We start from the raw sequence: 25,625 nt of genomic DNA, 5'->3' as shown, positions 1-25,625 counted from the left end.
GAAGTCACGTATATTGTAGCAGTGACAAGACGGCCACAGGGTACATAAGAATATTCATTTATATATTAGTTTAGTTCTTCAGAATCAATATATATTGTTACTACAGAGTGATCATTGTATAACCGGTCTTAATTTGTTTGCACTCTCCTAACTATTTAGGTATATGTACTCGATAGATCTAGCCCTTTAGACTCAGGTCCTGTATTGATGACAGTCTTATAATAACTGCGCCCTTGCGCCGACGGTAGTCTAGTATCGGCTCCTGTCCCTATCGATCCCAGTCCGGTATTGACTTGAAGTCGTGGCCCGACTCCAGGTAAGGAACCCTACGCGCGGTCTGCTAGTTGGTTATAACGATTCGAGGACGAAGCCCCGGGCGTAACATCTATATCTATAGATAATACTACAGTAAGCTGTAAATTAGCTTGCCTAATATTTTTATAGTGTCTATAAATCTTTAGATACTAGATTACTGAGTCATCCCATAAGATAGTATTGGTTGAGTGATATGTTTCGCAATCATCACTAGTTTAAACCCTATGCCAAGAGTACTTTATGTATGAAGCAGGATTCTGCTGGGTAAGTTGGTTTTGTAGCGTGGCAGAGCCTGATATGTACCCAAATATCTTGAATTATAGCCTGCACATCGTTTTACAAGGGGTCAGAGTAAATGAGAACATCGTCATCAACCTCTCCCATACAATATCCGCCATACGATGCATTCGTAAAACAAAAGAGTCCCTAGTATATCCCATTCTTCAAGAATTTGCATTTCCCTGATTATAATAGACTAAGAATACCTATAACCCTTCCGGTACAACCCCCTCATCCTCTCCAAAATCCCCATACTCCGCTCTCCTCCATCCTCCGGAATAACAAACCAAGGAGGCCTGCATTCTAAAAAGATATGCCCCTCTACCTGCCCCGGCACCTTGTCCTTAGATTTACTCTCATCAACAGTGACAGCCACAATGCCCACTTCGTTTGGCTTAGCATGGTAAACCATCGTCATAGGACTGCGGCATTCACCACAGATTGTGCGAGTAGCATACTTGCTAAGATTGATTTCAGCAAGGTGGTCTGACCTGGTCCAGTGGAAATGAGACGACTCCACGTTCGTGAATGCTGCGAAGGGGGAGCCGTGCAGAAGGCGGCACATGCGGCAGTAGCAGTATGTTAACCCGTACAATGGGGCTGTTGTGATGTAGGTTGTTTTTTGACAGTAGCAGCTTCCATAGACGACGGGTTCCGTGGAGGGACTGGTGTCTGAGGTTTGCGAAGGTTGGTTGGTGGAGGTTGACATGGTGTATTGTGCTGTGGGATGGTGCTGTTTTTGGCTTGTCGGGGTAAACAGGGCTGTCATGCAGTGTAGTGAACACTATGAAGATATATTTCGAGGAATTCGCGTGATACCTCCTGCAGTCTAAGTCAAACCGATCTCAAGTTATAAATTGGGAAACGAGGGGGGTTATACGAAGTTTGACATCATCGCCCAGAGACTGGGAGCATAGAAGGCGGAAGGGGATTGGTCACCACCGAAGCGACGGGAGGCTGGTTTATAAGCAGACGCTCTTTGGTGGGATATTGCCTTGTAGATCGTATTTGATACTAGCTACTAGGTGGGCGCTAAAATCAGTAGGTGTCACAATAGCTTCGAATGATCAGAACGAAGACAGTCACTTCGCAAAATAACATCCAGAGAGCGCCGGTGGTCTTGCAGCCTAGATGATACGACGTTCCAGGAGCAGACCACTCTACTATATTGATAATATCGAAGACTAACTGGAAAATACGATCGCTATGACTAAAGATCCTAGCTTATTTATATATCCCAACGAAGCTATCATGAGTAGCTCTAGGTACGGCATCTGATAATGAACGAAATTCCATATCTATCATCTGCATTGATATGCACATTTGCAACGCTGCCAGAGAAGAATACACGCACATAACCTGCGTGGGACATTTTATTGAGCCTTCCTACCTGAGAGTACTCACAGGCATATATCTTATCCATCTTGTGACCTCGAGTACACATTTTTCATATTATTCAGCCTCCAACTCCAGATCTACTTCGTCCGGTCGTTGCAGCCCTTGGCCCTGCCAGCGCTCCATCGCTGCAGTGAAAAGCTTGACCTGATCCTTCTTTCTATACATAGGGTGACCTTTCCCACGCCTCAACCGACTTTCTCTTGCTTCGATCAACCAGGCCTCTTTATCGTGGTTGGACCTAAAATCGCTTTCGAACACATAAGCACGGGTCTCACAGTTGTACCATCCAGTACCCGGATTCCGATATGCGTCCTCCCAGTCGTCCGTAAGATAATGTAGAAATCCACCGTGTGACACGAGAACAATTTCCGCATCCTCATCCCCATTGGAAACCAGCTCCCGTAGTTTCGCGCGCAAAAACAGTCGAGTATCACGGGCTCGAGCTGTGATTGCATCGTTGCTCTGGTTATAGCGGCTTCTCGCTGTCTTTTGGTTCCAGCCCTCTTTTACCAAAGCAAGGTCCACAGGCCATTGTTCCTTTTCCACGATGCGTTGTAGGATGTCCGGGTCCGAGCCAATATCGCACGGGTCACTTGACGTTCCTTGAGCGTCAGGGAAGGCGATGATTCTTTGGGATTTGAGAGTCGACGTCAGAGCCGTCTGGAAAACCAGAGATGCAGTCTGAAGGGTTCGGCACATCGGCGATGACATGATCAGTGAAACTTTCGACTGGTCCCAGAAGGCGCCGTTACGAAGCGATTCACATTGACTCTCCCCAGCTGGTGTCAAATGTGGGTCAGGAATGGTATAGCAACCGCCACCAACATTATGAAAGCCTTCCCCATGACGAACGCAATGGATGATTGGTGGCATTTCCTGTCATTCCAGGGTCAGTAGAGCGACAGGAGAATTTGCAAGACGACCGTTTCAATCTAGACAGCTAGAGAAAGCCCGTACCGTGATACTGAGGATCGAGGTTTTTGGGAAGCAAAATCTTTTCGCTCGCAGATGGTATAGATCCTCGCCTGATGAATGTCAACTGCATTTATTGTCAAGGCGAAAGGGCAGAAACGTGATGTATAGCTTAATGCCCAGCGGAAAATCTGACAGCGAACAATTTCTTTTCTCTCTCTACTCGTAGTTGATATTATTTAACCAGTCAAGTGTAGTTAACTATACGCCGTGCTTATAAAGCATACAGCATACAGTTCGTTGCCTTGGATCCACATCGAACAACTAAGCTCTCTACATTAACTTGTGGAGCGTGAGTACGCCAATCACTACTCTCCATTGCCTCTGCTCGTTTCAGTCTCCAGGGAGCTAGTCTCTTGGCAGCCTCATTTGGAAATTTATAGTGGAAGTGTCTTTCGAGAGCGAAACGAATCCGAACGGTCTTTTGGTCCAACATTGTTAAGGCCTGGATTAAACTATGCCTTTGAATCAAGGAAGCAGGCCAAGACTTGGTCATGTCCGGCACAAAAACTCTTTTCTTTTCTTTTCACAGTTTTGAAGCATGTCATCGACGAGCCATTGATTTTCAAGCTCTTAAGGATTTAAATCGGCACACCCGATACCTTGTTGACTTAACTGGTGAGCATATTTGGCGACCTTCAACCTACGGAGAGATTGGAAGTTCACAACATGGCGGTCGAGGATATACGCGGAGCGTTCCAAACGCCGTTGAAAAGCACCTCTCGGTCAAGCGTGCCGGAGATTCCTCAGGATGAATCACCATCTGCTCGGATTGAGCGGCTTGGACGTGAACGTCCATCGGCATTTCCCAATTTATGGACTGAACTATTCTTCTTGTTTGGCATCATTATGTCACAGTTCTTGACCGAGTTCTTCGTCTCAGGCTTCACGGTCATCTTGCCGCCACTGGCCCAAGAGCTGAAGATTCCCCAGCCGTCGCAGGTATGGCCCGCGACTGCCTTTTCGCTTGTGATTTCGAGCACTTTACTCATATTTGGTCGCCTGGGTGATATTTGGGGAGGATACCCACTCTTTTTCGCTGGCCTTGCGTGGCTTCTCATATGGAGTCTGATCGCAGGATTCAGCTCTGGTCCTGTCATGTTAAACATCTGTCGCGCACTTCAGGGCCTCGGAGCTGCTGCCTTTCTCCCAACTGGAGTCATGATTCTAGGCTCACTCTACCGGCCCGGGCCTCGTAAAAACCTTGTCTTTGCAATCTATGGCACCGCGGGCGTTCTGGGTTTCTTTGGTGGTATCGCCATTGCAGGGATTGTGGGTCAATTTTTACACTGGAGTTATTACTTTTGGATCGGCGCCGCACTTGGAGCAATCACGCTCGCTATAGCAATATGTGCTATGCCCTACTCAACGTTGGCAAATGACTCCCAAAAGAAAGTGAAAATGGACTATATCGGTGGCATTTGCATCGTTTGCGGACTCGTTCTTACGATTTTCGCGATCACTCAATCCGCTCATGCCCCCTCGGGATGGAAAACGCCCTATGTCCTGGCAACTTTCCTCCTAGGCATTATGTTCCTTGCCGGGACGTGGTATGTCGAACAGAATGTGGTGTCGGATCCACTTTTGCCTGCATCACTCTTCTCAGTGCAATCAATGACACCTTTACTCATTGCCCTCCTCCTCCTCTACGGTACCTGGGGTATTTTCTCCGTCAATGGCTCACTCTACTTCCAAACCGTCTTGTCAGCTTCGCCACTTCAGGTCGTCATATGGTACATACCGATTGGCGTCGTTGGACTTGTCGTCAGCGTCATTGAAGGGTACATCTTACATCTCGTCCCTGGCCATGTGCTTATGATAATCTCCGGGTTAGCTGCGGTTGGATCGCAACTCCTCCTCGCTCTCATTCCACCTAGTGGAGGAAGCTACTGGGCATGGATCTTTCCATCGTCCATTCTCAGCACTATTGGCATCGACCTGTCTACAATCTTGATGACAGTTTTCATTACGACCGTCGTCCCGTCTTCGCAGCAGGGACTGGCAGGAGGTGTGTTGAATTCTGTGCTGCAGCTTGGAGTCGCCTTAGTCCTTGGTGTAACAGACATTATTCAGTCGGCCGTGGTCAAGGATAGGGGATTAGAAAAAAGCTATAAAGCAACTTTCTGGTTCGGTGTCGCTGTTGCTGGTGCCAGCTTCATAATTCTGATGATCTGGGGCAGGATACCCAAAGCTGTCAGCGAGCTGACCGCCGATGAAAAACAGGAACAGGCTTCTTCGTCCTGATTTGTCCATCATTTGATTCCGGCGAGAGGTCAGGAACGCTCCGTACCTCGAGAAGGTTGCAGCAAATAGTGAGGCAAGGCCGCTTCGTGTTTTGTACATCGTCACCGTGTTGAATTTGAGAAATGGTCGAAGCTTCCGTAGACTGTCAAGAACGACCGGTTTCAAATTCTAAATACTTGAAAGAGCTTCTCATATCAATGCCATGCTATTTGTTTTTCATTCATCATGACCTCGTGTCGTGTTCCCTGTGCCCAAGGTACCCGTGCTGGGCCTGTCTATTTATTTGTCAGTCCGGCTGTCAGGAAGGGTTCACATCAGTAGAGCTACATCGCTAATTACCTTTCCAGAAATTAACTATTCTATGGGGATCTCAAACAAATTCGGGCGACAGTTCGATGCAGAAAGGGGGTTCTAGCCGATGCGAGATGTGCTCGTGGTTTCATTCATCTATGTAGGGACCCCTGGAAATTGAGAGTGGTGGTCCCTCGGCTCTCTTGCTCGTTTACCTCATGCCCTTCGCTTTGTCGATAGCGTGAGGAACTCCGTCAGCGATACTGATACTAACGGTGCCGTCGAGTTGCCTCTAAAGCATGCTCATCGCAGAGATATAGCACCAGAGGGAGAAGACGTACTATGTCTTCTATAAAGCGTAATGAAGATGTTGTGTGCAGCTGGCGCGTCTATTTCGAGGGCAGACATGGTGTGAGGCAGGTATGGAGATGAGGGAAGGGTAGAAGAAACTGAAAGAAAGGTGGTTTTGGGCCCACGGAGCCTTCTGACGCGATCTTGAAGACGCATAAATCGAGGGCACACCTCATTGCTGGACCACGTGACTGTCTAGATGTGCAGTGAGCTGAGTACCAAAGGGAACGCCAAGAAACAAAGCCCTGATTGGTTAAAGATCAAGCGTCGAATCGATGTGGGTCTCAAGGATCGAGGCCATGAACTCTATATGTTAGAGCAAGTGCGTGCTGGCCGAAGGTTGACGCACTATGTTGAAACCCTTCTATATTGGATGTTGACCTCATCCATAAGTCCCGTCAAACCCGCAAGATAATCAAGGAATAAAATGACTATATGAACATCCAATCTCCATCCCACTCATAGATATATTCGATCCAACGTCGAGATGACCCTTCCATAGCTCGACGAGCCCAAATCTTCTCAAGCACCTTCAAGGCATTTGTCACATTGTGACAGCGCCACAGTGTCCACAGATGTCCAAACACACCCGTAATGAGTACCCTTTGAGACATTGTTTGTGTCTCGGCGCCAATGACAAATGCAGGCCATAGGATACCTTTGAGATGGACATCCGCGGGGTCCATAGATTTGAGATGGTCAAGGATCGAACTCAGTGAATTGCTGATTCTCCCTTCATTGAAAACATCGCTTTCGAAAGGAATTGGGAGAACTTGCCGCGCGTATATCTCGACCGCAGCTTGCCAGATAGAGGCAAATTGATATCTTGGTTTCATGTAGTGGGTTTCCGCACCCGTAACTGCCCACTTCATAGGAGAGAAGTGCCGCAGATGGGAAAAAATGTGGTCAATCAAATCGGGTGGCATTTCGTGAGAGCTCGAAGCAGCCGCGTTTGTGAGAGAAAGCACGTAGAGAAGGGTTGAGGGGCACCCGGTCCATGTCTGGGACTCAGAACGCTTTAAGATGTCGAGACTACAGGACATCGGGAAGAGTGGCTGATAGGGCTGTTTAGTCTTCACAAATGTCGACCCTATGATATCAAGACTGCAACATCGGATTAGTGACCACTCCTGTATGAGACCCAGACTGGAACCTACTTACACCGCATAACTCGTGTCAAAGTATTCGCTCATCTGAGGCAAGTCAGCGGCCAATCCTCCATCCCTGAAGTGTGCGGATGATACGCCGCGTTTTGGCATCATTTCTCTCAGTCCAAGAAGATGGTATCTCCAAGTATCTCGTCCAGAATCCATGAGCTCGAACCATATGGACATTATCATAGATGCAATGACACCATCCGGATTACTAAAGCATCCCGCATATGCTTCGCTTCTCAAGAAGCTGAGAGTTCGCTGTTTGTGGTAAAGAGCATCGTGATATGTTGGCAGATAGTGCACCTGATCAACCCATTGTGATATTGGTACTTCATTTGGATTCGACTTGTATGCCATAGTCTTTTCGTTACATTGAGCTGATGCAATTCGGAAGGCCTGATGTAGAGCTGCGACTGACACCACCGCGTGGCATAATCCCGGACATGATGGAATCAATCGAATGAACTCTTTGAACAGATTTACCCTCTTGAAATCATATAGCACGTATTCCTGGCAACACTGTTGCCCAACTGGTCTTCAATCAGCCCGTACTCAATTGGCTCAGGCACTCCACTTACAATAGCTAATGTAGTCTCGCATAGACGGCGACAAATCCTGCAAGGCAGGATCATTCAGCACCCTGCTAATTGGGAGATATTGCTCTTGACATGGCTCTTTCTTGCCCATTAATTTGCCGCGGCTTGCCACACTGTCTGTCCATCGCAGAGGCTTGTCTTTGCTATATCCCAGACAGGGTCGCCGCGAAGAAGTGCATTTGCTACAGATGGGGAGTGCTCGATCGCACTTGAGGCGTCGACGACGACAAGTCCAACATGGGACATCGGCACAGTTCGCAGCAGCGGTATTCATACTCATTGAATTCCAGAAGTCTTTTGGTGGTAGTAAGAACAGTGAATCCGAGCCCTTTGCACGCACGTAAGGGTTTCGATCATAGATCGCGCTATTCCTAAGAAAGAAGCCAAGACGCAGGTTTCCGCATTTGTACAACCAATGGAATCACACCAAAGCTCGCAATTCTTGCCAGCCCCGACTAACGTCACCAGAAAGCAAGCTATTCAATAATCAGCTATACCACCAAAAATATCTAAATTATCAAAAGCTCAGATAGAACGAGAAGACAGGGTCTTATCAGCTATCCAGATTTTGTTTGAAGGAAAAAATCAATAAATAAATAAATAAGATATTTTAATAAGAACTTAAATTGTTAGCTAAAATAGATAAAACTATATTGTATAAAGGGCTATTTATTATTGTACAAGGATTATATAGTTACCTCAGGCTAACTCTTTAGGTGGTTATAAATTATGATTCAGAAAAACTTGTGGAAAATATTCTGGTCTGCCACTATATATATAATCGGTTTTCCTCCAACGTCTTCCCGTACGGTACTTAATTCCTACCGATATATCGGTATTAGCCACCTTAGTAAAATATTAACTTTCCCCTAAGATCCATATCATTAGCACGAGTTCGATTACTTTTGGAATCCACCTCCGTACAAGCACGTCTAAGGCATTGGATGCCCTCGAAGCGTTTTGCAACAACAACAACAACAGTGCGCGTGCTGGACAGCCGGCTGGCCGGACCCGCGGGCCCGTGGGCTCCGATAACCCCGGATGCAGGTCTGCCATGCTCCCTCGACCCCTTATACTGCTACTTAAGCCCTTCTACTACCTTGTACTCTACCTTCTCTACCTTCCTTCTCAATTATCTCGAGATCTTAGAAAACTATGGCCAACCATACCTATGTTGAGCAGCTCACTCCGCTGGACTTGCTTATGCCGAGAACCTACATCAGGGTTCTTTTGGCTTTCGAAACGGCAATTCCTACCCCAGCACTCATACATAGCCTCCAATGCGGTCTTGATAAGCTTTCGAAACAACTTCCTTGGCTCTCTGGGCGAGTATTTCCGACTACTTCTATCCAACACAAAGCCTCTCTTGAGATCCGGTCCAATGCGGGTCATACACCAAGCCTGGTCGACAAAGGCTCCATAGCGGCACCATACACGGCCCTGTCTTCTCATGGAATGTCTATGGAGGCCATTCCACCAGAGGTCTGGCCAGTACCAAGCATGATCGACGATGTTCTCTTCACAACGGGTGCCCCTGCGTTCGCCGCAAGCCTCTTTCGCTTCGCAGATCAAGGCGTGGGCTTGTGTGTCTGCTTCCATCACCATGCTGTCGATGCAACTGGACTTTCAGAGGTTCTACAACTGTGGGCTCGAAATGTTGCTGAAACTGGGTTTGAGTTCTCAGGTTCACCCCAAACCAGACTCGAACGTCTTTCAAAAGCACTTTCGCCAGATTTTGAAGAGATCGCATCTCTGTCATCTGAAAATCTCTTAGCACTGCACCCTGAATACTCCAAAGCACCACCTACGATGCCAGAAGAGTTCGCCCCATCCACATCTAAGCTATTCACGATTCCGATCCACCAGATCAATGCCCTCAAGGAGACCCTACGAGAATATACATCAAATGCACCGACTACAAATGTTCTACTCTGCGCATTGATCTGGGCTACAATTACGCGTGTTCGAGCCAACCGCAATCCGGATCTTGCAAGCGAAACGAGCCGACTAGTCACGGCAGTGAATGGTCGGCAGCGCATTAGCAAGACATTTTCGGTACCTGAAAACCCGTATTTCGGAAATGCTGTCCTTTACTCCCTGACAAACCTTCCTGTTGGAACCTTGACCGCACCCGATGAGAACGCAATGCCCTCGCTTGCCGGAATATGTGACAGAATCTTCGCGTCACAATCGCCCTCTAAGATCGGCTCACGGCACATCGCTGAGGTTTATGGGTTGCCAGATCGTATGCAAGATTATAGGTCTCTTTTCGTGGGTTGGGATTTGTTTGGATCGCGTGATCTCACCATCACAAGCTGGGCTGATCTCGACATTTATGCTATGGACTTTGGTGTTATGCTCGGGAAGCCGAAGTTCGTTAGATTTCCCTACATGGAGGCAGATGGGGTGGCTATTATTCTGCCGCGCCGGAGGAATTTGTCTGAGGAAATGCTCGAAGTAATGGTCATGCTACGCAGAGATGATATGGGCTCCTTAGAAAATGATAACATGTGGCAGACTCTGGTCTCTGGAAACTAGGAATATCAAGATGATGTTAGAGTTGACTAAACCTGCGAACAAAGCTCGAATGTTACGAGGCTAATAGCTTGTAATTGCAATGAATATCAAGTTGGAAAAGTCATAGATCTATCTTTCCTGAACTACTCAAAATGTCTATACCAAATAAATAGTTTCATTTAGAGGGCAGAATCACGAGAGGTAATTCAAGTTCACGGTGTAAGTGCGACAGGATTTCATCGTAGCCCGGCTCGTTTTCAGCGCGGAGGATCCCATGCGAAATCAGAAATTCGACAATAACAATAGCGCTATTTGGCTTGAACTGTCCCTCTTTCAAAGCACGAAGCACTTCCTCAATAGTGTATAGGCTGAAACTCTCCACTTCGGAGTCCCTTGGCTCAGGGGCCATGCTGGGATCTAACTCGAGTTCGTATGTATACTCTACCTCTGGTTGGAATAGGCCAATCTCCCCTCCAGCCTTGCCCCCACGGACATGGAAATAAGTGAGGTTGCTCATTGGGATGACCTTCCTCCTGACCATTTCGTCGGGCAAGGACGCCTCTTCTTGTGCTTCGCATAATAGAGCTTCAATCGGGAGTTTTCCAGCAACGAGACCGCCCGCTGCAGTGGTATCGAGCATACCCGGGTAAGTCTGTTTGCGTTCCGATCTCTTGCCGATCCATAATCGAAGGCCTTGCTCGTCCTTCACGTAACAAATAAGTTGGACACCGTAGGTCACCATCCCAAATAATGCACTTGCACAACGCTCTATTTCAAGCAGAATTTCTCCCCCTGGACCATATACCGGGAAGGTTTCATCCCGCCAGCTTTCTAGCATTGATATGACGGCTAGCTTTCTGGTGGCCTTGAGGGTTTCCTCAACCACGCGAGAGCGCATGTTGGCTGTTGCCATAGCTGGCGTCGCTAACGTCACCGTGCGTCGGTGGTGATCAATTGACCACCAGTCGGACCACTGGACTTTTTCAACAACCTCGGGGAGAATATATCCCGATATGGCAGAGCAGCCATTGACTCGAAAGGTGTAGCATTGTCCCGGAGTTTCTGACTGAGACGCGGATTTATCGGTTGAAACAAAACTATGAAGAACATCAGCACTGTAGTAGGCATACGATATATCCTTATAACGTATTTACTTGTCGCACTCCTTGACTACGTCAAGAATAGTTTTCGACATTTTAAATATGGAAATCCGTAGAGGCCGTCGGACTGCGAAGTATGAAGGGAAGGAATCAACATGCCACCGTGGTTCGATCCGCACTTGGCGAATACAAGCCCCACAGCCCATGGCCAGTAGAAATGACTGGCCCAGGAGTTGGAGTAGGTTATCTGTTAAACTACTGTATGAAACCCTTTTCTTCTGTAACTTGACACGTCACAAAGCCTCCTCGAAGCATGCGCAATCAACAAAACACTTCTCTATGCATCCAATAGCATGAACCCGCATAGAAGACACACTTAATATAATAGCTTGGTTCCCGGCTACGGGATACATATTTCGCACCTTCCAGGTGTGCATGTATTCGACTGCTCAAGATATCTCCAAGTAGTATCTCCCATCGGCCCTATTCAACAGGGTGACGCCATGACAAACCAGTTGCAGTTAAGCCTTGGTCAATGGATTCAGAGCTAATTTTGGTAATATTATAGGGCCGGATGCAGAAGAGCTCCTAAAGACTTATGCCGCAATCTTTCCCACCGAAATCGACGACCACGCAGAAAGAGTTGTAAGTGCCTGGGCCTAGGTTCCATATGCATGTGCTGACATAGACATACATTCCGACCCAGAGGCGAAACAAGACCGGGAGATTACCCATTACACATGGTTCCGCCTGTACACATTCGTCGATCTAGGCCTGTCGCGATCACCTGCACACGCGAGAATTGTCAACCGACCCAAGCAAGGAGCGCTGTTCATTGACCTAGGTTGGCGTATGACGGCGCGCCGCCCGAAGACCCCGTGGGACTGGACCCGCATAGCGGTATGACTTATCCAAAGACCATGACACATTGAAGGCATGGGCTATTGTCCAAGACTGCTTTCAAGACACACCGCTGTTTTGAGAAATGAGAGGTAAGATCGGAATTATCAACTCCGACCTTTTCATGCATCTTTGGAACTAGACTGGATAAGTCCGGATCGGTCGGAGAATAATTGAACTGCTGACCCCGTGGGGCGCTTTAATCATCAGTGTGCATTTTGGAGGTCGAGACTCTGGTATCCACAAGGCCGAAAGGATGCAGTGAGAGGTTTCTTCATAGTTAGACGTCTTTTCGACAGATGTGAGTGGAGATCGAGAGACTCACAGGAGCTCGCTGCAGCTTGGCTCTCAGAGCACGGAAACATGACCGATACACAATCTCTCACCGGCTAGGAGTTCACCTACTAGGCTGTTGAAGTCTAGACATAACGCTTTGGATACAAAATGCCACCAGGGGTCTAGGCAGTTGAACCGAGTGCTTGGAAGGACGTGGTGACAACCGCCAAGTAAAGCATGATCTTGGGACAGGTTCATATCTATGCATTTCTAAACCACGGCCCCTCTGAAGCCACTTTATATCTGTAAAATTTCGACGTGGGTTTTATCGCTCTGTAGTAATGGATTCTGCCCATTTGGGAATCCTCTTTTTTTCACAACTGGCTAACCTGCCCACCAGTCTGAATCGAATTGCTAATCCCACAAATCTCTCTCACAGCTCGCTCTCGTAGAGCGTTTCGATCAACTTTCCCGCCCTATTAAATTGTTAGTCGGTCGTGATATCAAGCTCTACCCAAATAACTTACAGCAGACACCGGCAGAGTCTCGAGGAACTCAGCGCCGCCTTCAAGCCGCAATCTCTCAGACAGTGCACAAAACATCCACTGCATAAATTCACTCATGACCAAGGCTGATCCTGGCCTTCGAACAATATAGCCACGAGGGACCGGTTCCTCGTCTTCTTCCTGCGGGCTTGGTTACATGCAATGTTAGCGAGTATTGACATCCAAGTAGAGCTTTCCTTTGGTATCTCACAGTTTTACAGGAACAACGACCGCCTCGGCTACTTCCGGATGTGTGATAATAGCTTCTTCCATTTCGGACGCCATTACATGCGACCCATTCCTCTTAAACATATCCTGGGACCGATTTTAGCTTTACCGCTTCGCGTGTAGAATACTGGCTAACATACCTTCATACGTCCAAGAATGTACCATCGTCCGCGTTCGTTTATCATCCCTATGTCACCGGTTTTGATAAAGCCGTCTGGGGAATAAAGCTCTCTTGTCTGGGCTTTTTTATCTAAATACCCCTTCATGGCAAATGGATTTCTGATCCAGATCTCTCCACATTCTCCCGTCCCCAGGGGCTGACCATGTTGATCAACAACCTTCGCTTCGAGGTTGGGAAGTAGTTCTCCCACGGTATTATCTGTCTCTAGCACGCGTGGGTCTGAGGCAAAGTGTATCCCACCTCTAGGTTTCCGTCAGCATGCAAAGCCAGAATGAAAGTCTGCGCCATAAGTAGTACATACTCGGTCATCCCACAAACAACCTCACACGGAGAGCCATGACAACGTGTCCATTCCTCGCATAATCGAAACGGGATCATCGCACCTCCGGTACGAAGGCTGGTAACACTTGAGAAGTCCGCATGCATGGCGTTTGCCAAGAGGCTCTGAAAGTGGTGTCTGGGAGTATGCAACGAGGTTGGCCGGAACTCTTCCACTGCTGAGAGGAACTGCTCTAAGCTGTACTCGGCCATGTAGATGGACTTGTATCTTGCTTTTAGGGGGATGAGTAGGCCGTACAGAATGAACCCTATACCAGCATAGAGGAATGTACAGAAGAAGATCTCATGTTTACTTCTCTCCTTCAGATGATAACGGTAGAGTAGCTGTTCTGTGTTCCCGATTAAGCCGTAGTGTGTTCTCTCTGCTAATTTCGGAAGTCCAGTGGTTCTAATGAGTATCAGCCGTTCTGTCCGTTGCAGTTGCATATAGGATGGGATATTTGCTCAGAAGGGACAATATTACCCGGAGGTGTGCGTTAATAGGGCGGTAGTCGTCTCCGCCTCTTCAGCTGATAATCTCCGCCACTGATACTCCGGGCCCTTGGCCTGATCAAGCAAGGAACTCCAGTGCTGAACCGCACCTGCTGCAACTGCCTGGCCTGTGGTGAACTCGTCGAGAACGAAAAGGTTCTCTGTTGGAACACCTGCTTGGGCCGCAGCGCTGCGAACACAGTCTAAGTGTTGGGGCGCAAAAAACACAAAATCAGCCTGCACAGCTTCTAACCGAGCGACAGTCTCTGGAAGGGGATACGTGGGGCAGATATTGCAGCAAGCCCCCGCTCCAATCGCTCCGAGAAGGACAGCTGGAAGATAAACATCAAGAGTTCCATAGATTACTACCCGGGCACCGGGGCGCGCACGCTGTTGGAACCCGCAGGCAAAGCATTTCACCAGATGTTTCAACTCATTGAATGTACAGGATGGAGCATCCGGGCCCTTAGCATTCAAGACGAGAGGTTCATTTGCTGGCCACCCATGGGTAGGACTCCATGGTGTATCAAAAATGTAAGTTAGTAGGTCCGTTGACGGGACTGGGATATTAAATCTCGACGTGACGGTTGACATGTTTACGATGGATTGGATTTCTTTCGCAACTAACTGTCAGTATTATTGAGCACGTCATGAATATATATTCCGAGTGGGCGTGTGGTGGCTACCTGAGTTATACAGCAGGTTACGTTTACGCTTGATAGTACTAGTTGTATTAATTACAGATACGCCGTGTGGAAGATTCGTACAACATTGTTACAGTGTAGACTCAAGACGCTATTGTTTTTCGATCTTGGTGCATAAATAGTCTGTATCCACCGTTCGTAGCTAGCAGATCAATTCCCTTCTCGGGCCGCGTACGCATCGGGAATGAGACATCAGCTGGGCCACTCGAGACCATTCCTCGGTTTTTGCGGAGCAAATCGTGTATTGACGGGAAGTGCCATAGAATCAAGCGGGTCGGTGATAGCGAGCTGTAACATTTCGCCTCGCTTGACTACTCTTTGAGTCTCTACACCTATCGAAACCTATCCGGCATCTGGCTACTGAACGCCCCCTGAATCCCACATCCTCCGCGGGCGCAGATCTGTGCCCAATTTGACGTCACAAACTTGAACTAGAGCCGGAAGATCACATAAGGAGGGATCTGCCTTCTGGGGGAAGAATATTTGCTTAGCTTCTCCTCGTATCACCTTGCTGGAGACTGTCCTGGGAACCTCCTCTCCTTCACCTAGAACCCGCAGTACCGTAGGCAATTGAACCAAGGGCAGGTAGGAAGAGAGGTCCTCCCGGAGAGAGTGGAGCGTAAGCTTCGGCCTGTTCTCAGCGCGGCAGCGCACCAGAGCGGCAACTCGACTGCCTGTTCTGGGGTCTGCTACCGGGAGTACGTGGGCCTCAGAAATGTAAGGCAGTCTTGAGAGGGCTGCTTCAACAAGAAGAATGGGTATTTTGCAGCTATTGCAATTGATAACTAGAGATTTCTCAGTATGGCGTCCTTATTCAATGGCCAACGAAAGTGGGGGGTTAAATACTGTCGGTCGAGGCACGCCCTTGGATGATATAGTCGCTGCCCTGGAGATAGACCAGATCTCCAGTCTTGTAGAATCCTTCCTCGTCGAAGGCTGCTTTGGTGGCAGATTCATTCTTCCAGTACCTATGAACGGTTAGAGCTAACACATAGGGTCAGGGCCTGGGTTATTTACCGAAGAAACATCGTAGGTGTCTTGATTCTCATCTCACCATGATCACCCTGGGAGAGCTTGATGGTAACCCCCGGTAAAGGCCGTCCGATCGCATGCTAATCTTCCTATTAGCAAAGCAATGACCCAAAGCTAAGTACGGCTGTTTCACCAAGTATGTATTGTCAACATCTGACGAGGTTTTTAAGCCAATGGACGATTGGGTGCTTCCCCAGACCATCTGTAGAGGACGTCCCCTGATTTCCTTCCAGAATATTTTGGTACTGGGCATCGCCATGGCACCACTGCAATTGGCCACACGTAGACCCCTCGCACTATCAATGTAAGGCTGCAGTTCACATAAGGGGAGCTTAGCAAGATGTTGCTGGTAGTATTCCATGAGCGACACCCAAAATCCCGGTGAGCCGGCTAGATTCGTGACGCCGCCCTGCCGCAAGCGTTCCCAAATCCACTGTGCACTAGGTCCAGGACGGGGAATCTCCAGATGGATACCCCTAAGAATAGTTGTAATTGCACTGGACAGGCTGGCTCCGTAGTGCATGGGGCGATGGGCAAGGACCAAAGCATCCTCTGGCCCGAGAGGCCCTACTTGTGCAGTAAAATAATCTAATCCATGGATGATTCCCCTTGGAGGGCCAGTCGTTCCGGAGGAGAACAGGGCTACGACTGGGCGATTCATGGGAAGCGTAATGCTAGGGTCAATAAAGGGGTCAGGAGCCTCGTTACCCTGTCCTGTACCACGTACACGCACCGAAATGATATTTGGCTCGTTGATACTCATCTCTTTAGCATGCTGCTTGAGGCCTGGTGCGAGCTCCGCTTTTGGATGAGTTATAATGCACTTTGCATCAAATGTGTGGTAGAGATCCATCACCTCCTGAGGCATGAGGCTTGGAGCTGCAAATGGTCGTTAATATCAAATCACTCGGTGCCAGCCATTAGACTCACACAGGGGCGCAATCGCTGCTCCTATGGAAAGGATTGCGAAGAACGCTACAATCATTTCGTAGCTTGCCGATGTCGTAGTACAGACATAGACATCATCATCACGGGCTATGCCGTCCTCCGTCAAAAGATATTCTGGGAGTGTTTCCCGTAGTTCTTGTCGAAAGTTCGACACATCTCGGAGTAGTTGGCGATATGAAGCACTCACTCCATGGCATAGATCATGGATGAGCGTCCCTTGGCGACTCTCTGCTACCAGTAACAACCGCCGAAACAGAGCATTGTCCGGCAGTCCATGCATTTGGCCGGGTGGTATACCTTCTTGATTTGAACCGTGTTGTACTGAGCACTTGCTACGATTTGGTAGCCCGGTAGCTTTAAGTAACTAAAAGTAGAAAGCAGACAGGATACCGCTATCAGAACATCCCGTAACTCCTGTGGAGCATAGTCGGTAATTTTGCTCTCGTCTCCACATGGCGATCGAAGCCGAGTTTGTTCAAATCCGGTTTACATGGGTCCACTTACTGTAAGACAGTATCAAGTCACCATGCAGGGAGGTAATCAAGATTTGACCGCAATTTTCGAACCGTGAATCTAAGCATGCAGATCAAAGGTTCCTCGTGTGGTGGCAGCTGAGCTCTCCTCAGCTTGGGTGGGTCTCGACGGGCCTTCAAGAAGATCGGCGACATCTTCGTCTGTAGAGTCTGGAGCTGTTTCCTTGGCATGCCGCCGACTTGGGTCGAGATCGAGCGATGGATCTCGGGGCCCTTGCACGGTTCAAGTTAGGACCCTATTTGTCCCCGGTACGTATTCCTTACATTGAACTCTATGCCGTATCACTGAGCTCTCAGTCGGTAATCTTCCTTGTTTGGTCCATCAGCGGCACTGATCGCAAAGTGAGAACCTTGTACATTGCACCACGCTTTTTAGGATGCCACACGAGGCAGGTTCCAACATATTATTGGCTATGTGTAATGCTACGGTCAACGTCATAGCTAATGCAGGTGGAGCCTCCAGTCGATGGCGGAGTGCAGGCTGAAAGGGCGCCGTGTAGCTAAATTGCGCCTGTATAACTAGTAGTTCCACGCAGCCGTGTTACCTTTATCCAAATCCAAAGCCATCGCCTGTGACTGCCTATCTGATGGTTCCATACTATCCTGAGCGGAAGCCTACGACGTGGGCTCTAGGTGAACTACAGCCTCCCTCCACTCCCCATGTACGTTTATAGCTCTATTCACGGTCTTCCGTACTTTGTCAAACTTTTATATCTCATGATCATGCCTTCCAGTGAAGAATAACTAACGAAGATGCCTTTCAGGCAGTGAGTGCTTCCCTACCAACTTGGGATAACGTTTTACGATGGTCCCGCCGCGAGCCATACCTAGTGGACAGAGTGAAAGGTGGCTATCCACGGTACGCACCAAGACGCAGAACTTCCTTATCGACATTTGCCTAACTATTATTGCAGCTTCTACATCCACAAGACTATCCAAAAGCTTAGCCAAGGAGTGTTGTTGCGACTGAAAGTTGCCGATGCGAACTGTATGATCTTTCCCTCTGTCGCAAGTGCGTCACGATGCAAGCAATTCTTGGATGGGAAAGCATCGCCAGCGCATATTCAAACCATCTCATTCCGCAAGGCCAACTCGTCACCAGAAGGTCAATTAAGCGAGCAAGCAAAATGGGCCGGTTTCGAAGTGGTCATTTACCCTGGTGATCTGCAAACCGAGGCAATGGCCTTCTGGCGACAAAGTGGTGATGGAATTTCCAGTCGACATGCAGAATACGCCTTGTCACAGCTCGACCGCTTAGAAGCAGCAGAGGACAGCATCATCTATCACACTCCACACCCCAAATCTGTGGAACGGCTATGCACCGCAGCCAGAGTGAATTCCAGTACAGAAGAGATGATGTTCATCCGTTCATTCATCGCGGAGCTCGCTACTTCACAAAGGTGCGGCAAGCCGACGGCCCATGATGTCTTTCTCTTCCCCAAAGGGCTGAGCGCCATATACGCGGTCTCCAGGGCGCTGAGATCAATGAGCCTATGCGGGCAAGACTCTATTGTTGTTTACGGGTTCGTACCATTTGCCCTTCAAGCACTCGGTGCACTTCTAACAGCATGTTAGCTTTCCCTACTCAGAAACCGTTAAATGTATCGAGCTCAGCGGGTGGTCGAAGTTCACTCTCCACGGACATGGGTCCAAGGAGGAGTTAGATCAGCTCGAGACCAGCCTTGCAAACGGGGAGCGCATTAGTGCCCTCTTCTGTGAATTCCCGAGCAACCCACAGCTTAAATCCCCCGATCTGCCTCGGCTGCGTGCTCTAGCAGACCAATACAAATTTGTGATCGCTTGTGATGAAACTATCGGGACATTTATCAATGTGGATGTCTTGCCCTATGTGGACATTGTCATGACCAGTCTAACGAAAATATTCAGTGGCGCTTCCGATGTGATGGGCGGATCGTGAGTTGCCAATATCACAGTCACGGTGACGGCCCCTGCATCGCTGCTAACTCCATCTAGTGTCATTGTCAACCCACAGTCGATCTACTATGACTACATCTACGATTCTATAGCTTCGCTATGGGAGGACACCTTTTTCCCAGCGGATGTGGTCACCCTTGCCCAGAATTGCAAAGATGTCGTATCCCGGGTCAAGAAATGCAGCTACAGCGCCGAAGCAATAGCTAATCTCATTAACAACCACCATGCTGTGGAAAGGGTCAATTATCCCTCCCTCGTACCTACCAAGCACCTCTATGAAAATTGCAAGCGAGAAGATGGGGGCTACGGCTTTCTCCTTAGCCTCATCTTTCATAATCCTGAGGACGCTGCTACGTTCTACGATAATCTGCATATCGCCAAGGGGCCGAGTCTCGGGACAAACTTCACAATAGCTATACCGTACGCCATTCTGTCACATTTCAGGGAGTTAGCTTGGGCCGCTAGCTTTGATGTACCGGAACATATTGTTAGAATCAGTGTTGGGTTGGAGGATACAGAAGAATTGCTGCTGGCTGTGAGGTATGCACTTGAATGTGTGAGCTCGAAATAGGTAATCTCATTCAGTTATGACATATAGCTACAGCATCGACGTCGTGAAATACCATCTTTGGGGTGGAGGCTTTCATAATGTAGCACGACGTACTTCTTTTTGGAAATAAGGAATCGTTGATTGTAATAATACAAATATCCAAGCCTCCTTACGGCGCCTTTTGCGATTACTAAGCTTGGTCTCCCTTCTTCATATCCTCTCGACATCAATCATGTCCAGAGTGCTTAACTGGCCATGTACATATAACCCATGGGAATACGCTCAACGCACATTAAATGCTCCACTAGGGGTCCATAATGGGTCTTAGCCAATGGTTATATTGTGTAGATCTTTCAGCTAACATGGAATTACTAGGATATGCCAGCTGACACACATAGGTGCCACAGACCCTTGGACTAGAGACAGGGTGATTGTATCTCTTTATATGCCAAGCGACTGTCAAGGCTTATAAAGCTATTATAGTCCGGTCATTGGTGCAAAAATTGATCTGGCAATCGTGGTCTTTTTGCGGGGTATATCAGCAACCCCAGCTTTCGGGTCTCATTATCCCGAGGATATATAAACACGGGTATCTGAGCATGGAATATCCTATCTGATGCTGTAAGGATAGTGGTACCACCATCATGCTCTTGAATGCCATACTTTTACTTCTCCTCGCGCCAACTCCTGCACTGGGGAGCATTGACCGGTAAGTTCCACGCAACCCTCATCTCATCTGTATCTGTATCAGAGCTGAAATGAGCAGACAACATATCATTTCCAAGTACAATGTAGTCCGCTCTAGTCTGATCACCAACGAGACGACACCTCTTCAAGTGGGCAATGGTAATTTTGCATTTAATGTCGACAACACAGGTTTACAGGTATAAGTCCCCGACAGATAATTTCTGATATAGCGACTCACAAAGAAAGCAGACATTTCTCCCATTCAACACACTGTCCAGTTGGGGTTGGCATAATGACTCTCTACCAAGCAACGGGTATGTGGACTTCCAAGAAGTCAATTGTCGCCTTGACCGTCGTGTTTTGGCTAGTCTGGCTCTTCTGATGTCTCTTCAGGGAGAAAATTGAGGATTACCATGGAGTCGATATGGTAACGCATGGACGGAACGTGTCATACGATATTCCTGACCCTGACCTCCCTGGAGTGTCGCAATGGCTCACTGCTAATCCCAATCGCATAAACCTAGGACGCATAGGATTACAATATAAAGGGTCACTTGTCTCTGCGTCTCAAATTACAGAGCCACGGCAAGAGCTCGACTTATGGAAAGGAGTCATTACGTCGACTTTCAAGGTTGACAGCCAATTAGTCAAGGTGGTCACCCAAGGAGACTTCGATTCGGACTCGGTAGTCTTTGAAATTGAGTCTGGTCTAATCGCATCTGGTGATTTGACTGTCGGGCTAGACTTTCCATATCCGCCCATTCACTCGACCAAATACAAATATGAAGTTTTCGTTGGTGTCTACGACTTCCCCGACAATCATACTACCACTATTGAGGAGTACAGAAAAAGCATAGCACATATTCAACACGAGCTGCAGGACACGAATTACTACCTTAATCTGCGATGGGGTTCTGGACAACCACTGCGCCTTTCTCGTCAACACAATGCAACCCACAGGTACACACTTAAATCCAGGTCATCATCTACAATGACATTTACGGCAAATTTCTCGCCAGAAAAGCGAACGGCTGATTCACCATCCGTGATTCAGGAGCGTAGCTCCACAGCTTGGAACAAGTACTGGACTCAAGGAGGATTTGTCGATCTAACATCCTCATCTAATCCCAAAGCAGACGAGCTCCAGCGTCGCATCATTCTATCACAATACCATGTGCGGGTGAACAGCGCAGCCAAGGGGCAGTCCCCTCAGGAGAGTGGTCTGATGAACAATGGGTGGTATGGTTAGTATACACCGGTTATCGCAGTTGGAAGCCTTGCTACTAACAGTATGTCCAGGAAAGTTTCACATGGAAATGGTAGTTTGGCACAACGCGCACTGGGCGACATGGGGACGACAGGAACAATTTGATAACATCTTCCCGGAATTATATAACGCATTACTACCATCGTCAATCACACGGGCAACGTCTATGGGATGGGATGGTGCACGGTCTGCTCCCAATGATTTCGGCAAGGAGAAACATGAATTGACATCCTTTAGTTGGCCAAAGATGACCGATGTTGAAACCGGAGTGAGCTCCCCCGGCGGTATCAACGGCCTTCTATTGTGGCAACAGGTGCGTCCAATATGTCAGAAAAGAGGTTGTATACTGATGACGGCAGCCTCATCCCATGTACCTGGCAACTCTGGCCTACCAAGCGTCCCCGACACGCAAGACCCTTGAACGATGGGACCGCGTTTTGACGGCCACAGCTGATTATATGGCCTCTTACGCCTGGAAGAATACAAGCTCGGGTTATTACGATCTGGGACCGCCGTATGCTCATTTGTCACTAGGTTATCTACCTTTCTAACGTTCCCAGGGCATATGGTGTGACTGAGAACACACCTCCTTCTGAAAGCCTCAATCTTGCATATGAGGTTAGCATAACATAGCTACGCAGGTAGAACACTGATGTTAATCTATTCTCAGACCGCGTACTGGAGATACGGGCTTGATGTCGCGCGTGAGTGGAAAAAGAAACTCAACCAGCCAGTTCCCGATAAATGGACAGTGGTTGCAGAAGCGCTCGCTCCACTCCCGCAAGTTGATGGTCTGTATGCTGTTTACGAAGGATTGAACGGTTCATGGTGGAATGATAGCTCTCTAACTGGGGACCCTCGGAGCTTAATCATGCTTCAGGGCATCCTCCCTAACACACCAGCAGTTGACCCCGATATTGCTTCGAACACAGCAGAAAAGGTTTGGGAGGTGTGGACCGACGACAAGATAAGGGGATGGGGTAGACCAGTTCTCGCAATCAATGCGGCACGGCTAGGGGAACCGGAGCGAGCGACATACCACCTGACCGCATATGATTATTGGAATTTTGATGATGCTGGTGCGTTCCCATCTAATAGTGTGTATCGAGTATAATCACTGATGAATCTATCTTAGGATTTGCCGAGCGTGGAGGAGATGGTGAGTCATGGTCAAATCCTTAATGATACTGTTGTTAACCCAAGCGTCCAATACAGGAGGAACCCCTCCTCCATTCATGCCTGGTAATGCCGGGCTACTTTATGCTGGTGAGTGCACTATACATACAAACGCGAAGTGGTGATAGCACTAACAGGATTAGTGGCATACATGGTTGCCGGCTGGGAAGGATCTCAGGGCGACGCCCCCGGCTTTCCTCAGGATGGTAGCTGGGTAGTCAACCATGAAGGATTGCTCAGAGCACCGTAGGCTGCTTCATAATCACTTCTGGGTGTTATATGAAAGTGTGCTATGCAGGGATCTAGATTAGGATAGCTATTTACCCGACCAATGGATAGAAGGAAATGTAATGCTTTGGACATCCGCATAGATTTTCATCTTGTAAACGGTATACCTGCAGCAGGTCTAGCCACAATTAAGCAATGATCACCAACATGAAACTCATAAGTAGTTTCATATGGAGACTTGCTTGTTTTGTCACGGAACGGAAGAATGGCAAATTTCCGCGGCTGTCGTACCGATCTGCCGGTCCGTCATTCAAATAGCCCTAGCCCAGGTTTATAAATCCAGGTGGTATGCTCACGTAGTTTGAACAAACCAAGCTTCTCAAGCCACTCACTTACAAGCAGACACAATGTTTCCTAAGTTAGCATGTATCCTCCTCGCCTTTGAGGCATCTGCGCAAACGTTGGCAGCTACTGCCACCAACACAGCTACCTCAACCCTGCCCACACTTCAGCCAGACTGGTACTTCATCCGCGCCGTGGAAACGCCCTACTACCACAGCTACCTCCAGACCATCCCAAGCGCCACCCCGGGGCCCGCCCATCTAGCTTCTAACACAAATGCGGGGCAATTCAATATCGTCTCGGGTCAGCTCGTTTACAATACCGGCGACGAGCAACTTTACATGAGCGTAGAGGACCCTGCAAACAAGACACAACGAACTTTACAAACTTGGTTTAATGAAACCGAGAACGCATACGGGACCTTTGCCTTCCAGGGAGATGCGATCACCTGGACGGTAGAGGATATCGATCGGCAGAATACTGCAGCGTGGTATGTTTGTGAGGAGGATAAGCTGTATATCAACACGGGGGCCTATGGCTATGAAACACCCGATGGGTGTTATGATCAAACTGTATGATGGCTCTATCTCTTCTTCACAAGTTACTGCGATAAGATACTAACAATGCTAGATCCATTCGTACGGAGGGTCGACGCCAACGGTTTGACGAAGTGTAATAGTAGGAGTGGCGGGAAAGGTTGGATGAAGATGTGTGAGACGGGTGGTGTCTACCGGTAGGCCAGTGTTTATCATTCTGAGAATAGCCAAGATAGAAGTAAGTTCTCCGTTCTGGAAAGGATCATAATGATCACTAGCTTTCAGACAATATATTCTGGTCTATATTTGATATTTTAGGTCCTACTAGACCTTACAGTTCTAACCGCAGCGCCGATACCATGAAGGAAACATTTTAAAATAACAGCGATCAACAACCGCACAAAACTATGTGTACATCCAATTTCTCAAATACTTATATCTTGTTGACGGATACTTTGGAGCTATTTGACCCAGATAGCAGCATAGCGGTCCGCCGTCCCATCGTTGTAGGCACTAAAAGTCCTCAAGACATAGCCTTCATCACGGTACTTGTTGAACTCAGCCTGAAACTTAGGAGAGTCGAGACCATGTCTTGCCACCCACGCACCAGACGCAGATTTATCCCAGATTGCAGCATACTGTACCTCATCTCCGACTTGATATCCGTCCACATCGACAAGCCGATACCCATCCTTCACATGCTTGTCAAACGTAGCCTGGTACGCAGTCGAGTTCAGTTCGCCAGCAGAGACCCAAGCAGTAGTATCATCCCTCTTTTCCCAAACAGCGGCATAACGACTCTCATTATCAACCTCATACCCGCTAACATGGGTCATCCTGTATCCCTCCTCCAAGTACTTGTCGAAATACTTTTGCATCCATTCTTTGTTCATCCCGTGACGCGAGATCCAGGGCAAGGATGAGTCTTTCTCCCAGATAGCAGTGTAGCGATCCTTGCCATCGATTGTGTACCCATTGACCTGGACAACACGATACCCTTGTTTCAGGTATTCCTCGAACTTTTGGTGGTATTGGTCGGATGTCATCCCGTGATAGGACTTCCAAGCGGGGGAGGACCTCTTTTCGAAGATAACAGCGAAGTTTGCCTCCTTATTGTACTCATATCCGCTGACCGAGTTCAGCCTATAGCCTTGCGAGACCATTTGATCGAACTTTGTCTGGTATGCTTTGCTATCGAGGCGGTAATAGGCATGCCATTCGTTGGCTTGGACACAGAGCGCCGATGCGAGGGCAACAGCCCAGAGTTGGAATTTCATGATTAAAACCAAGACAGAATTCGTTGAGGAATTGGGAAATATATCAAAAAAGTGACTGAAAGTTGGGGGGCTTCTCTGTTGATTTACTCCAGGTACTTCGAGTTACAACTCTCTGTCCCAATTCCCTTCTTTATACATTTTCGTCCCGTACCCTTCTCACGACTAACCCATTATGTGTCCATGATGCGAACATGAAAAGCCCTACCATACGAGGCCTAATAGGTCAGGATATATGAAGGCGGCTCTCTGAGTG

The 25,625-nt window shown here is 48.2% G+C and overlaps 12 protein-coding genes across 12 annotated transcripts; 5 read left to right on the top strand and 7 right to left on the bottom strand.

The window, feature by feature from the left end:
- Positions 1-790: 790 nt before the first annotated feature.
- Positions 791-1,303, bottom strand: ABOM_000783 (GFA family protein; the record flags this gene model as incomplete). Its single annotated transcript, XM_022527913.1, has 1 exon — positions 791-1,303. The coding sequence occupies one exon, from the start codon at positions 1,301-1,303 to the stop codon at positions 791-793; it is 513 nt and encodes a 170-aa protein (XP_022394380.1).
- A 743-nt stretch (positions 1,304-2,046) lies between these two features.
- Positions 2,047-2,703, bottom strand: ABOM_000782 (uncharacterized protein; the record flags this gene model as incomplete). The annotated part of the gene is made up of 1 exon (XM_022527912.1): positions 2,047-2,703. The coding sequence occupies one exon, from the start codon at positions 2,701-2,703 to the stop codon at positions 2,047-2,049; it is 657 nt and encodes a 218-aa protein (XP_022394379.1).
- Positions 2,704-3,633: 930 nt separating this feature from the next.
- ABOM_000781 (uncharacterized protein) lies at positions 3,634-5,208 on the top strand (the record flags this gene model as incomplete). The annotated part of the gene is made up of 1 exon (XM_022527911.1): positions 3,634-5,208. The coding sequence occupies one exon, from the start codon at positions 3,634-3,636 to the stop codon at positions 5,206-5,208; it is 1,575 nt and encodes a 524-aa protein (XP_022394378.1).
- A 1,073-nt stretch (positions 5,209-6,281) lies between these two features.
- Positions 6,282-7,880, bottom strand: ABOM_000780 (Zn(II)2Cys6 transcription factor; the record flags this gene model as incomplete). The annotated part of the gene is made up of 3 exons (XM_022527910.1): positions 6,282-6,954; positions 7,012-7,534; positions 7,583-7,880. 3 exons carry the CDS (start codon positions 7,878-7,880, stop codon positions 6,282-6,284), a joined length of 1,494 nt encoding a protein of 497 aa, XP_022394377.1.
- An 875-nt stretch (positions 7,881-8,755) lies between these two features.
- Positions 8,756-10,138, top strand: ABOM_000779 (uncharacterized protein; the record flags this gene model as incomplete). Its single annotated transcript, XM_022527909.1, has 1 exon — positions 8,756-10,138. One exon carries the CDS (start codon positions 8,756-8,758, stop codon positions 10,136-10,138), a length of 1,383 nt encoding a protein of 460 aa, XP_022394303.1.
- Positions 10,139-10,292: 154 nt separating this feature from the next.
- ABOM_000778 (thiamine pyrophosphokinase-related protein) lies at positions 10,293-11,312 on the bottom strand (the record flags this gene model as incomplete). The annotated part of the gene is made up of 2 exons (XM_022527908.1): positions 10,293-11,214; positions 11,272-11,312. 2 exons carry the CDS (start codon positions 11,310-11,312, stop codon positions 10,293-10,295), a joined length of 963 nt encoding a protein of 320 aa, XP_022394304.1.
- A 1,455-nt stretch (positions 11,313-12,767) lies between these two features.
- On the bottom strand, positions 12,768-14,751 carry ABOM_000777 (uncharacterized protein; the record flags this gene model as incomplete). Its single annotated transcript, XM_022527907.1, has 6 exons — positions 12,768-12,869; positions 12,921-13,086; positions 13,150-13,253; positions 13,307-13,589; positions 13,649-14,074; positions 14,150-14,751. 6 exons carry the CDS (start codon positions 14,749-14,751, stop codon positions 12,768-12,770), a joined length of 1,683 nt encoding a protein of 560 aa, XP_022394366.1.
- Positions 14,752-15,218: 467 nt separating this feature from the next.
- On the bottom strand, positions 15,219-17,121 carry ABOM_000776 (class I adenylate-forming enzyme family protein; the record flags this gene model as incomplete). The annotated part of the gene is made up of 5 exons (XM_022527906.1): positions 15,219-15,646; positions 15,708-15,829; positions 15,879-15,973; positions 16,027-16,772; positions 16,824-17,121. 5 exons carry the CDS (start codon positions 17,119-17,121, stop codon positions 15,219-15,221), a joined length of 1,689 nt encoding a protein of 562 aa, XP_022394302.1.
- Positions 17,122-18,114: 993 nt separating this feature from the next.
- Positions 18,115-19,880, top strand: ABOM_000775 (uncharacterized protein; the record flags this gene model as incomplete). The annotated part of the gene is made up of 4 exons (XM_022527905.1): positions 18,115-18,233; positions 18,289-18,897; positions 18,950-19,288; positions 19,349-19,880. Coding segments are annotated over 4 exons (1,599 nt in total), but the record flags the coding sequence as incomplete, so codon positions are not given.
- Positions 19,881-20,503: 623 nt separating this feature from the next.
- On the top strand, positions 20,504-23,239 carry ABOM_000774 (uncharacterized protein; the record flags this gene model as incomplete). Its single annotated transcript, XM_022527904.1, has 11 exons — positions 20,504-20,568; positions 20,626-20,743; positions 20,796-20,860; positions 20,940-21,790; positions 21,846-22,126; positions 22,173-22,327; positions 22,374-22,431; positions 22,484-22,892; positions 22,949-22,972; positions 23,029-23,079; positions 23,133-23,239. The coding sequence occupies 11 exons, from the start codon at positions 20,504-20,506 to the stop codon at positions 23,237-23,239; spliced, it is 2,184 nt and encodes a 727-aa protein (XP_022394301.1).
- A 385-nt stretch (positions 23,240-23,624) lies between these two features.
- ABOM_000773 (uncharacterized protein) lies at positions 23,625-24,225 on the top strand (the record flags this gene model as incomplete). The annotated part of the gene is made up of 2 exons (XM_022527903.1): positions 23,625-24,131; positions 24,190-24,225. 2 exons carry the CDS (start codon positions 23,625-23,627, stop codon positions 24,223-24,225), a joined length of 543 nt encoding a protein of 180 aa, XP_022394298.1.
- Positions 24,226-24,556: 331 nt separating this feature from the next.
- Positions 24,557-25,372, bottom strand: ABOM_000772 (uncharacterized protein; the record flags this gene model as incomplete). The annotated part of the gene is made up of 1 exon (XM_022527902.1): positions 24,557-25,372. The coding sequence occupies one exon, from the start codon at positions 25,370-25,372 to the stop codon at positions 24,557-24,559; it is 816 nt and encodes a 271-aa protein (XP_022394299.1).
- Positions 25,373-25,625: the final 253 nt, after the last annotated feature.

The sequence above is a fragment of the Aspergillus bombycis genome (genome assembly GCF_001792695.1).
Source record: "Aspergillus bombycis strain NRRL26010 chromosome Unknown contig00002, whole genome shotgun sequence".
In the NCBI taxonomy this organism is placed as follows: Eukaryota; Fungi; Ascomycota; class Eurotiomycetes; order Eurotiales; family Aspergillaceae; genus Aspergillus; species Aspergillus bombycis.
The sequence above is the reverse complement of the archived record's forward strand: the minus strand, read 5'-3'. Positions and strand labels throughout refer to the sequence as shown.